The sequence below is a fragment of the Hemiscyllium ocellatum genome, chromosome 14, assembly GCF_020745735.1.
Source record: "Hemiscyllium ocellatum isolate sHemOce1 chromosome 14, sHemOce1.pat.X.cur, whole genome shotgun sequence".
Taxonomy (NCBI): domain Eukaryota; kingdom Metazoa; phylum Chordata; class Chondrichthyes; order Orectolobiformes; family Hemiscylliidae; genus Hemiscyllium; species Hemiscyllium ocellatum.
The window spans coordinates 39,956,477-39,970,165 of record NC_083414.1 but is presented as its reverse complement, the minus strand read 5'-3'; the positions used below and the strand labels follow the sequence as shown (position 1 = coordinate 39,970,165).

The 13,689-nt window shown below is 41.7% G+C and overlaps 1 protein-coding gene across 3 annotated transcripts in view; it reads left to right on the top strand.

Moving 5' to 3' along the window:
- The window catches only part of cadpsa (Ca2+-dependent activator protein for secretion a), a 628,699-nt gene that overhangs the window by 474,187 nt on the left and 140,823 nt on the right, over positions 1-13,689 (top strand). For all 3 annotated transcript variants that reach the window (XM_060835662.1, XM_060835661.1, XM_060835663.1), the window contains exon 17: positions 8,655-8,761. In XM_060835662.1, the coding sequence (XP_060691645.1) occupies positions 8,655-8,761 (107 nt within the window). The remainder of the gene's footprint in view (positions 1-8,654; positions 8,762-13,689) is intronic.

Sequence of the window (13,689 nt, the reverse complement as noted above, 5' to 3'; positions counted from 1 at the left end):
CTACTGTGGGGAACCTTATCAACGCCTTGATGAAATCCATATACACCACATCAACTGTTTTACCTTCATAATTCCTTGAAAGTGGAATCACAGGTGGATAGGAGAGTGAAGTTTGGTGTGTTTGCATTTATTAATCAGTGTGGAGAAAGTTAGGACTGCAGATGCTGGAGATCAGAATTGAAGAGTGTGGTGCTGGAAAAGCACAGCCAGTCAGGCAGCATTCTAGGAGCAGGAGAATTATTGTTTCGGGCATGAGCTCAAGAGCTTATGCCTGAAACATCGACTGTCCTGCTCCTCGGATGCTACCTGACCAGCTGTGCTTTATTGGTCAGTGCATTGAGTACAGGAGTTGGGAGGTCATGTTGTGGCATTGGTTAGGCCACTATTGGAATGCTGCATGCAATTCTGGTCTCCCTGCTATAGGAAGGATGTTGTGAAATTTGAAAGAGTTCAGAAAAGATGAACAAGGATGTTGCCAGGATTGCAGGGTTTGAGCTGTAGGGAGAGGCTGAATAGACTGGGGCTATTTTCCCTGGAGCATCGGAGGAAGAGGGGTGGCCTTACAGAGGTCTGTAAAATCATGAGGGGCATGGATAGGCTAAATAGACAAGATTTTATTCCCCAGGGTGGGGGAGTCCAAAACTAGGGTACATAGGTTTAAGGTGAGAGAGGAAATATTTAAAAAGGATCTAAGGGGCAACTTTTGAATGCAGTGGGGTGGTGCATGTATGGAATGAGCTGCCAGAGGAAGTGGTGGAGGCTGGTACAATTACAGCATTTGAGGAATATGGGCCAAATGCTGGCAAATGGGACTAGATTAATCAACATGGATGAGCTGGACTGAAGGGTCTGTTTCCAAGATGTATATCTCTATCATTCTGTGTGTTGCTACAGATTGTGGGATTTGATGTTATCAGCCTTCGATAGTATTTGTTTCTCTTAAGTCCTGTAGGTCAGTGGCATGCGTTTTGTCTTCTGATTTTTCTTGAAGCTGTAAATTCTAATTTCTATCAGTTGACACCATTTAGAAATAATACTCGTCACCACAACTCACTGTATAATAGCCGGGGCTCAGAATTGCCATCATGTTGTATCCAGATTCCTTCAAGCCCAAAGTGTTTCAGTCTGCATTAGGATATTTGCCTTTCTGCTGTATTTAGAAGGGCCTTGCTAAGTAAACAATATCAGCTTTATTCCCATTACTGCAACTAGTTATATGACCTGCCTTTCTACAGAGACTAGGAGAAAGTGAGGACTGCAGATGCTGGAGATCAGAGCTGAAAGTGTGTTGCTGGAAAAGCGCAGCATCCAAGGAGCAGGAGAATCTACGTTGCGGGCATGAGCCCTTCTTCTGGAATGAGGAGAGTGTGCCAAGCGGGCTAAGATAAAAGGTAGGGAGGAGGGACTTGGGGTAGGTGCGTTGGAAATGTGATAGGTGGAAGGAGGTTAAGGTGAGGGTGATAGGCCGGAGAGGGGGTGGGGGTGGAGAGGTCAGGAAGAAGATTGCAGGTTAGGAAGGCGGTGCTGAGTTCGAGGGTTGGGACTGAGACAAGGTGGGGGAAGGGGAAATGAGGAAACTGGAAAAATCTAAGTTCATCCCTTGTGGATGGAGGGTTCCTAGCCAGAAGATGAGACGCTCTTCCTCCAGCCGTCATGTTGCTATGGTCTGGTGATGGAGGAGTCCAAGGACCTGCATGTCTTTGGTGGAGTGGGAGGGGGAGTTGAAGTGTTGAGCCAGGTGGTGATTGGGTTGGTTGATCTGGGTGTCCCATTAACCACCTCAACCTCTCCACTCCTCTCACCCATTCCAACCTCTCACCCTCGGAACATGCAGCCCTCCACTCCCTCCGTTCCAACCCCAACCTCACTATCAAACTGGCAGACAAGGGAGGCGCGGTAGTAGTTTAGTGCACCGACCTTTACACCGCTGAGGCGAAACGCCAGCTCGCGGACACCTCCTCCTACTGCCCCCTTGACCATGACCCCACCTCCCACCATCATCTCCCAGACCATCCATAACCTCATCACCTCAGGGGATCTCCCATCCATCGCCTCCAACCTCAGTCCCACAACCCCGCACCGCCCGTTTCTACCTCGTGCCCAAAATCCACAAACCTGACTGCCCCGGCCGACCCATTGTCTCAGCCTGCTCCTGCCCCACCAAACTTATCTCTGCATACCTCGATATGGTCCTGTCCCCCTTAGTCCAAGAACTCCCCACCTACGTTCGGGACACCACCCACGCCATCCACCTCCACCATGATTTTAGCTTCCCCGGTCCCCAACGCCTTATCTTCACCATGGGCATCCAGTCCCTGTACACCTCCATTCCCCGTCACGAAGGACTCAAAGTCCTCCGCTTCTTCCTTTCCCACCAAACCAACCAGTACGCTTCCACTGACACCCTCCTTTGACTGACTGAACTGGTTCTCACTCTGAACAACTTCTCTTTCCAATCCTCCCACTTCCTCCAAACCAAAGGAGTAGCCATGGGCACCCGCATGGGCCCTAGCTATGCCAGCCTCTTCGTACGATATGTGGAACAGTCCATCTTCTGCAGCTACACTGGCACCATCACCCACCTTTTCCTCCACTACATCGATGACTGTATCGGCGCTGCCTCGTGCTCCCACGAGGAGGTTGAACAGTTCATCCACTTTACCAACACCTTCCACTCCGACCTCAAATTTACCTGGACAGTCTCAGACTCCTCCCTCCCCTTCCTAGACCTCTCCATTTCTATCTGGGGCAACCGAATCAACATGGACATTTACTATAAACCAACCGACTCCCACAGCTACCTAGACTACACCTCCTCCCACCCTGCCCCCTGTAAAAAGACCATCCCATATTCCCAATTCCATCGTCTCTGCTGCATCTGCCCCCAGGAGGACCAGTTCCAACACCGCACAGCCCAGATGGCCTCCTTCTTCAAAGACCGCAATTTCCCCCTAGACGTGATCGACAATGCTCTCCACCGCATCTCCTCCACTTCCCGCTCCTCCGCCCTTGACCCCGCCCCTCCAGTCACCACCAGGACAGAACCCCACTGGTCCTCACCTACCACCCCACCAACCTCCATATACAGCGTATCATCCGCCATCATTTCCGCCACCACCAAACGGACCCCACCATCAGGGATATATTTCCCTCCCCTCCCCTATCAGTGTTCCGAAAAAACCACTCCCTCCGTGACTCCCTCGTCAGGTCCACAGCCCCCACCAACCCAACCTCCACTCCTGGCACCTTCCCCTGCAACTGTAAGAAATGCAAAACTTGCGCCCACACCTCCCCCCTTACTTCCCACCAAGGCCACAAGGGGTCCTTCCATATTCGCCACAAATTCACCTGCACCTCCACACAGATCATTTACTGCATCCGCTGTATCCGATGTGGCCTCCTCTATATTGGGGAGACAGGCCGCCTACTTGCGGAACGTTTCAGCGAACACCTCTGGGACACCCGGACCAACCAACCCAACCACCCTGTGACTCAACACTTCAACTCCCCCTCGCATTCCACCAAGGACATGCAGGTCCTTGGACTCCTCCATCGCCAGACCATAGCAACACGACGGCTGGAGGAAGAGCGCCTCATCTTCTGCCTAGGAACCCTCCAACCACAAGGGATGAACTCAGATTTCTCCAGTTTTCTCATTTCCCCTCCCCCCACCTTGTCTCAGTCCCAACTCTCGAACTCAGCACCACCTTCCTAACTTGCAATCTTCTTTCTGACCTCTCCGCCCCCATCCCCACCCCCACTCCAGCCTATCACCCTCACCTTAACCTCCTTCCACCTATCGCATTTCCAACGCCCCTCGCCCAAGTGTCTCCTCCCTACCTTTTATCTTAGCCTGCTTGGCACCCTTTCCTCATTCATGAAGAAGGGCTCATTCTCCTGCTCCTTGGATGCTGCCTGACCTGCTGCACCTTTCTACAAAGATTGTTAGGAGGACACTAGCGCCAGATCTACCTCCTTCTTGCTCCTTCATTTGGTTCCTGTGACATTAATACATTGAGTGGTGCTTACTGCACTCAGTGTGGTATTAACCATTTTACATCCATATGCAGTGATGGACATTGTGATATAGATCAGAAGGAAAATTAGGAAGTAAAAACTGACATAAAGAAGGGAAAATTGTTGCAGTGGTACACTAAACTTTCGTGACAGTGGCACCTCAGAGGAGACTTCTAGTAATAGAGAAGCGAACCCCATAAATCCAAACTCTATTTGCTGGTAAATGGGTAAAATGCATCTTAATTTTCAGGTACAGATCTTGAGGTGAAATATATCCCTGTTGGCTGTTTGCTGTTTGTTCCATCCACTTTAATCCAGGTGATGAGCTATTTCTGTAATCCAGCCCTTAAATAGGACATACACAATGGAATATAATAGAAATATTGGGATGTTAGAAGACATCATAGTCTTTATGCTATGATTGCTATTCTGTCTCCAAGACTGCATCTCCTTTGCACGTTTATCTTTTGCGATTTTGGTGAGGGAATTACAGCACAAGGAACATTTACAAAAAAAAACTGAGAAACCAGGCACCAATTTAAAAACAGCAGATTCTTAAAATTAAAGGGGTAAATTTGTATAGTGTTCTTTCCCTCCACTGTAATTTTGGTGTTTACAATATCTTTCTCGATTTTCAGGGCTTTAGAACTTCACCCTGATGAATTGTTCTTGCAGCCTTCAAGTTTGTACAATTATCTCACATTCCCAGTATATTTTAGGATTAGTTTTGCTTTGGCAGGAAAGTTGAATGGCTTTGGATTGATTCTGTTTACCTGTGATTTCTAACCCATACCAAGGAGGGCATGCCAGGAGCAGCAGCAGGTATACCTGAAGATGAGGTGTCAACCTGGTGAAGCCACCAAACAGGGCTACTCGCATGCCAAACAGCATAAGCAGCAATTGATAGACCGAGCTAAGCAATCCCACACCAATGGATCAGACCTAAGCTCTGCAGTCCTGCCACATCCAGTCATGAATGGTGGTGGACAATTAAACAACTCACTGGAGGAGGAAGCTCCACAAATATCCCCATCCTCAATGATGGAAGAGCCCAGCACATAAGTGTAAAAGATATGGTTCAAGCTTTCACAGCAATCTTGAGCCAGAAGTTCCGAATGGATGATCCATCTCAGCCTCTTCCAGTGATCCCCAGAACTACAAATAACAGTCTTCAGCCAACTCAGTTCACTCCATGTGATATCAAGAAAATGTTGTTTACACTGGATACTGTAAAGGCTACAGGCCCTGACAACATTCTAGCAATAAAACTGAAAACTTGTGCTCCAGAAACTGCCGTTCCCCTAGCCAAGCTGTTCCAGTACAGTTACAACATTGGTATCTAGTGGAAAATTGCCCAAGTATGTGCTGTACATAAAAGGCAAGACAAATCTAACCCAGCCAATTACCACCCCATCAGCCTACTCTTAAACATCAGTAAAGTGATTGAAGATGTCATGAACAGTGCTATCAAATATACCTGCTCAGCAATAAGCTGCTCAGTGATGCCCAGTTTTTCTGCCAGGGCCACTCAGCTCTGGACTTCATTACAGCCATGGTCCAAACATGGACAAAAGAGCTGAATTCCAGAGGTGAGGTGAGAGTAACAGCCTGATATCAAGGCTGCATTTGACCAATGTGCATCAAGGAGCCCTAGCAAAACTGGAATTATGGGTATCAGGAGGCAAATTCTCTCATGGTTAGAGTCAAAGCTGACACATTGGAAAATGTTGGTAGTTTTGGAGGTCAGTCATCTCAGCTCCAGGACATCTCTGCAGTAGTTCCTCATGGTAGTGTTCTTGACCCAACCATCTTCAGCTGCTTCATCAATGACCTTCCCTCCATCATAAAGTCAGAAGTACAGATATTTGCTGATATTGCACAATTTTCGGCACCATTCATATCTCTCAGATACTGAAGCAGTCTATAATCAAATGTAACAAGATCTGTACAATATCCAGGCTTGAATTGACAAGTGGCAAGTAACATTCATACCACACAAATGCCAGGCTATGACCATCACGAATAAGAGACAATCCAACCACTGCCTGTTGGTATTCAACAGTGTTACCATCACTGAATTCCCCACTATCAACATCTGGGGGATTATCATTGAACAGAAACTCAACCGGACTCACCGCACAAGCATTGTGGTTACGAGAGTAGGTCAGAAGCTAGGAATACTGCAGCGAGTAACTCACCTCCTAACTCCTCAAAGCCTGTTCACCATCTACAGGGCACAAGTCAGGACTGTGATGGAATACTCCTCATTTGCCTGGATGGGTGCAGCTCCAACAACACTCAGGACGCTTGACACCACTGTGAACAAAGCAACCTGTTGATTGGCACTGTATCCACAAGCATTCACTCTCTCCTCCACTGGCATTCAGTACCAGCAGTGTAAAATATCTACAAGATGCACTGCAGAAATTCACCAAGCATCCTCAGACAACACCTTCCAAACTCCCTTCAATCTAAAAGGACAAGGGCAGCAGATATATGGGAACTCCACCACCTTCAAGTTCCCCTCTAACCACTCACCATCATGACTTGGAAATATATCGGTGATTCTTCATGGCGCTGGGTCAAAATCCTGGAAATCCCTCCCTAATGGCATTCTGGGTCAGCCCACAACAAGTGGGACTACAACAGTTCAAAAAAGTAGCTCACCACCACCTTCTCAAGGGCAACTATGGATGGGTAATAAACTGCTGGCCAGCCAACAACACCCACATCCCACAAATGAATAATCTCACAAGCTTATCTCTCCATCGTTATGAATGTATCTTCTTCTCATATTTTGGAGTATTGTCCCATGTTATATTCTGATTTTTAAATTTCCTTTTTGATATCTTTGCCCTTTCCATGACAGTTTCTCAATAGCTCATTATTTTCTGATAATATCTAAATCTTGGACTTCTATTGCAATTAATATGTCTTCGGTCTCAAACCTAGACCTCCCCAGCTCTCTAGTTAATTAGATTTTAAGGAACAGTAATGCTGAAAGTATTGATTGTTTTTTGTTATCTTTATCGCATCAAACTATGCATATTTATTAGTCTTAATGCTCTGTAAGTCGGAGTGTCTGCTAATTTTCAACATCACATCCCGTGTGTTAACCTGGTGAAGCAAGATTGTGCCATTATTTTAGGATCTGCCTGATAATCATCTTATTATTATCAATGGGAAGTATACTAGACAGGTGCTGAAATGCGTGAGGAATCCATTCTCCTAGATTCTTGTCTGTTTGACAAAGTTGAAAAGAGTCCTCGTTGATCTTAACTGCAGTCCTTGAGAAAATAGTGACAACCATACATTCAAAGAAGCATATGACAAACAAAATACCTGATTTAACAATAGATTTAAAAGCTATTTTCTAGGGTAGAATTATATTTAGAATTTTAATTTCTTGTGCCATTTCATTACTAAATTCAAATAGCTCTGTAAAGAAAACCGTATAGTTGAGTATATTGGTGAATGTCACTATTTAACATAACTGGAATAATTGATACAAGCAAAATAAAAGAATTTGATGGTTTGTAACAGATCCTATGACTGTGATATTAAGACAAATGTGGCTTCTATTGTCCTTAAAATATCTACTATACGGTGCATTGTTGAGATCTTTGGAAATATCTAGTTATAACTGTAATTAGCAGTTACCAGACTACTACTTAAATTGTCATAATGATAAATTTATTTCTTTCAGTATTTAATTTTTCCATTACTTGTACCATTGCTCATTCAGTCGCCTGCTTGCTTACTTTTCCTGTCTCTTTCACTCATGCATGACAGCACGACGACCTTGGCCTAAACCACCGTCCACACCTCTACCCATAAAATCGTCGCAAAACATTCTTAGTCAGAGAATCAGAGGCATGCCTAAACAAATACAAAGTACTGTTACAGCTTTTTTATTTTGTTTGGTTTTATTTTAGTGACTTGTTGCATTTAAACAATCTTTTCTTTTACTTGCCTTGGTTATACTAAGTTTGTTACAGAAATATATGGTCTGCTGAAAATTAATTAGAAAATTGCTGTTTATTATGATTTTTAAATTTCACAGTAGATCCTAGAAAGTAATACTCTTGCCTTCTTTGAGCATTTGGTGTACACAACATTCATAAACATAAATGTCAGCACAAACTAACAGTGTTGCTGCACAACATATTGCATGATGACTTTAAGTTCTTTGAGTAAACAGTGTTGTACAATAATATCTTTTTGACAGCTGACAGTGTTCCAATTAGATCTTTCCTTTGGTGTTCTCAGTCTTTGTTTTAAATGGCACCTTTTTACCCAAGGTTCGTTTGAAATTGTTGCCAATTTTTTTTGTGAAGCCCACCATTCAAATTTCTCCAAAGTCTATCTTTCTGTAGATCTATTGGACATTACAAAATCAGAACATGAACCTGAATCTGCTTAGAATCTTAGTTGGAACATTGTACTGGAATAAATGATATAGTATACATTATTGATTTTTTTAAAAAAGAAATTGTTTTGTTAAGTATGTATCAGGTTAAGTTCTTGAAAGATAAACATATAAAATATAGAAGTTGCTTCTTAAGTGAAGGGGAGCTTGTCTTGAGAAAAAATGTTGTTTATATTGTGTTACTCATTTTTAATACTATCCACCACAGAAAATGTAGGACAATTAGTTACTCCTGCCAAAAAACTGGAAGATACAATCCGGCTTGCTGAACTGGTTATTGAGGTGCTACAACAAAATGAAGAGCACCATGCAGAGGTGAGTGTTGGCTCTGGTGGCCTGCAGACTATTTTATATGGTTTAAAGGCATTTTAAAGATGTTGGCTCCTAATGAGAAAGATTAGTTTAATAATCTCTTAATGTTTCTCACCCCAATCATTTTATATATCTTTGCTAACCTGGGAGGTCGATTTATTCTAGTTGTTGTGGTAACAACATTATAAATTGGGCTACAGCATGTCTGCTTGAAGGACAGTTCCCACAAAATTATTTGGCTAATATTTTAGGATTCTTTTGCAATCTGTCAGACGGCATGGTGGCTCAGCGGTCAGCACTGTTGCCTCACAGTGCCAGGGATCCAGGTTCGATTCCAACTTCTAACGAAGGTCTGTGTGGAGTTTGCATATTTGGAAAGTCAAATTAAAGGAGGAGTTTCATGGTGAATGGGGGGGCCTTAAGGAGTGTTGTGTGGGACAGTGGGACCTTGATGTTCAGGTGCATGGTTCTCTGAAAGTGGGGTCACAGGTAGATAGGCAATGAAGAAGGCTTTTGGCACATTGGCCTTCATCTGTCAGGGCACTGAGTATGGAAGTTGAGAAGATATGTTGCAGTTATACAGGATGTTGGTGAGGCCAGACTCAGAGTTTTATGTTCAGTTCTGGTTGCCTTGCTATAGGAAAAATGTTATTAAACTGGAAAGGGTGCAGAAGAAATTTACAAGGATGTTATCAAGACTTAATGGTCTAAGTTATGGGGAGAGGTTGGACAAGCTAGGACTTTTTTCTTTAGAGCATAGGAAACTGATAAGGATCTTATAGAAGTGTATAAGATCATGAGAGGTGTGGTAGGGTGACTGCACTCAGACTTTTTCCCAGGGGTAGGGAATCAACAGGGCATCAGCTTGAGGTTAGAGGGGAAAGAATAAAAGGGAACCTGAGGGGCAACTTTTTTATACAGAGGGTGTTATGTAAATGGAATGAGCGCCAGCAAAAGTGGTTGAGGTGGGTACATTAACAACATTTAAAAGGCATTTAGATAAATACATGGATAGAAAAGGTTTAGGGGGATATGGGCCAAGAACAGGAAAATTGGATTAGTGTTGATGGACAGTTTTTGGTCAGCATGGACCATTTGATCCAAAGGGCCTGTTTCCATGCTGTAGGACTCTATTCTTGCCCAGTCTCCATGGGTTTCCTCTGCAGACTCCGGTTTCCTTCCACAGTCCAAAGATGTGCAGGTTAGGTGGATTAGCCATGGGAAATGCAGGTATACAGGGATAGAGTAGGGGGGTGGATCTGGGTGGGATGCCCTTCAGGGGGTTGGTGTAGACTCAATGGGCCAAATGGCCTGCTTTCAAACTGTAGGTATTCTATGATTCTCAACATAACAAACATCTTTCTGCTGGCTTATGTTGCTAAAATATAATTACCAGATGAAACCTTACATTTTGGAAGTTCTTCAATGAATCAATGGTTTAATAGGTGATTGTATAAATTCCATTTTTCCAACAAATCTTGTGCAATTTATATATCATCTGATTTATTTAATTTCCCCAGGGCAAATGAATCACCATGGTACAAATTCTGAGATGATAAAACTCTAAAATGTTTTGCAATCTTTTCTTTATGTGGTCTTCTCAGCATGGCTAGCTTTTAAGTGCTGGAATAATGATGAAGAAGCTTCAGTTGAAAAGTACACTATTTAAGTTCTTCAAAAACCACAGGGTCAAGAAGGCTGCAACACAGAGGTTCAGCTGCTTGGTGCACACCACTATCAGCCCTAGATTTGACTATTTTGAGCATGCCTCAAACTCGGTCCTCTGCCATTGTCCCATTTTTGCTTTGAAATTTCTCAGAGCTTTGAAGTTTTTAATAATATTTTCTTCAAAGATGACTGGTGATATAATTTACAAGTAGAACACAATTGGATCCCAATCACCTTAGTAGGTAAACACAATTGAGGGGCAATTTCAAAATCAACTCCCTGCGAGATTTGTTGGGATTCAATGTTGGAAAATCAGGACTGTGATAATGTAGCTCTGTTACCAATGCATGTTCCCTTCAAGTTTAGCTTCACTTTTCGAAGCTCACAGTCAATCCTGGGATAATTTGCCTATGTGCATTATGAAAGCAAAAACATTAAGTGCTAGGTAATTCAACAATTCAGCCATTCAAAATGGAAAAATGTATGTTTCAGTAAAATCTTCCTCTTTAACAAACTGATGTGCGTGGTAATGGAATATACTGTCTTTTACTCAAACTGTGTGAGAGTACCTGCAAATTCATAGATTCTGTATGCTTACATTGATTTCTGTAGAAGTAGGTAGATTTAATTCTACCAGACTGAAACTCGTAGCAGGTATATTTGCCCTCAAGAATATCTACTTTGTCTGAACATTTTCCATTGATTAAAGTTTTTTTGTTTCATCTGTGAAATTTATTTTGATATAATTTTCGAAAGAACTACAATCAGTAAATTGCAAAAAATTGCCTCCTTCCTTTTTACACAGACATCAAACTTTTGTTATATCATTAAGTATCTTTTGATTTCAAATATTTCTGAATGTTGCTTTATTTTCATGTGTGAGTGTATTTTGCTGTTTATTTATGCATTGTTGGATTACATTTAATTTTATATGAGAGGGTATACAAGTTAACCTAAAGAAAAATTGTAAAACTGGAGTATTGAATCCATAGTGCCTTTATTATATGGTATAAAGATAATGCAGCAGTCCCAACTAATGCTTGATTTGCATATTCAAATTTCCTCCCTACTGTTCAATCAATATTGGATTACTACAGGGAAAAGAGGTATGTGACTAATCTGAATGAAGTGAGTCACCTCCCCATGTGTTTCGTGCATGTCCTAAAGATATCATCTTTCCTAGTGGGAGTTTACCTGGGTCTTCCTTGTTCCTAATCTTTTTTCCAAGTAATCTCCTGCCAACTGCTCACACAGTGCTTGTAAAACTGTTATTTGCAATGAGTAACAGATATAGATTGCTTGGGCTGGCGAAACAGCCTCTGCATGTACTTAATGGATGCTATGTCAAGCACTGGAGTTGCAACCTACCACCATTCTTCACCCTTTAGAAACTTCCCTGAATCTACTATATTTGCCTGCATAGATTTGATGCCTTTGATTTTATAATAAGGAATGATGCATCAGTTCATGTGCAACTGATTATGCTAAATATTAGTTCTCAAATATCGAAACATTATGATGAATCAGTTGTTTAGAACTTTTTAAAAAATGTTTTTGCTATTTCTATAAATATGATATGGATGATGAGTCATGCATTCCACCATGTTGTTGCAAGATTATGTAGTTTACTGAAAAAAACTGAGTTTGACAAAGTGATACATGAAGTAAACTAATAAATTGTAAGAACTAGTGGATAAAATTGCCTGGAATGCAAGCAGTTTTATTATTAGTGTATGAATAGGTTACTTTTACCATTAAAGTACTGTACATAGGATCTTTATGCAAATTCCACTCCCATAGAAAACTAGCCTGCTAATATTCACTGTGCAGACTTACTGTTAAACAATGAACATTTAGTAGTGAACGTCATCACTTGGGTGAAGTACTGAAAACTGCCAGTAGATGTAGAACTGAACCTCAAAAACAATTAGTACCATCAGAGATCTGAGAGGCAAGGGAAGAAAATATGTGGCAAGATTTCCAATAAAAGGGCATATGATAATTGTTGCATAGATTTTATCATAATATTCATTTACTTTTGTCTTGGTTTTAATGCAACAATTACCAAATACAAATTGCGTAAATTTTATCATAATATTTATTTATTTTTGTCATTTTTTTTAATGCAATTTGTATATTTAAAATCAATACAACACCACATATGACATTAATACATATAAACTAATTTTCTAAACTGCACATAGCTGAATGGTACTCCCCACCTGTCATGCAACTTACTGTAGTGACCATTGCAATGGTATCTTAAAACAACAACTGATTTTTCAGACCAAAGTTGGCTCGTGATTGTTTCAATTTTCAATTTGGGTCAGTAAACAACGAACATAAAGCTTACAGTGGTGGTTCCTGGGCCCACTGTAGAGAAAGAGGTAACAGAAGGCGTGGTCATTAACTATGATGTGATGTACTAGGAAACCCAATGGAATCAAAGGTTGACTAGTCCTGTGGACCTGAAGGCCTGTATCCTAGGGTTTTAAACAAAGTGGTTGCAGAGATAGTGGATGAATTGGTATAAACATCCAGAACTCTTAAGGTTCTCACTGGTTAATTTCTCTTTATCTGAAGACAGTGGTATAGGTTCAGAATTCACCTTTGAGAACCTTCTGCTTAAGGAGATGAGATTTTTCCAGTACTACTACAATTCGAAACCTTGATAAGAGGAACTTCAGGAAAAAAAAGAGAGGGCAAAAGCTCTCTGTTTCTAAACCATACTTCACACTCACAAACTGAGTCATGTGACTTCACTCTGACAGTTTTGTAATCTTGGTGTCTCCATTCGAGCAGCTGTTCTTTGAAAATGTAACATTGCTACTGCAGCCAGTATCCTTTTCTTTTGCAAAATGTTCTTCTTACCAAATTCAAGATATATATTATACTTTGAATAACTCCTTCCCATAATGAAAATATAATCGAATGAGTAGCAAACAGTGACATCATATTTACAGCAGAAATCCTTCCATGTAATCTTTCAAAAAGTGTAATATAATGTAATTTAACACTGAACTATCATTCTATCAGAATATTTTCTACATACACACTTTTTATTACTACTGTCAGAGCTCATACTGGCTTAGACCATTCTCTTAATGGTGGTTGCGTGTAAAACCAGCTCTAATATTCTAATATCTCCTACAATTTCCTATAAACTAGTTTACAGAATTCCTGGATTTGAATAGTTATTGACCAAAATAATTCCAGGGACTCAGTTGAACAGCCTTTACTTTGTAAAATCAAATTACTTGCTT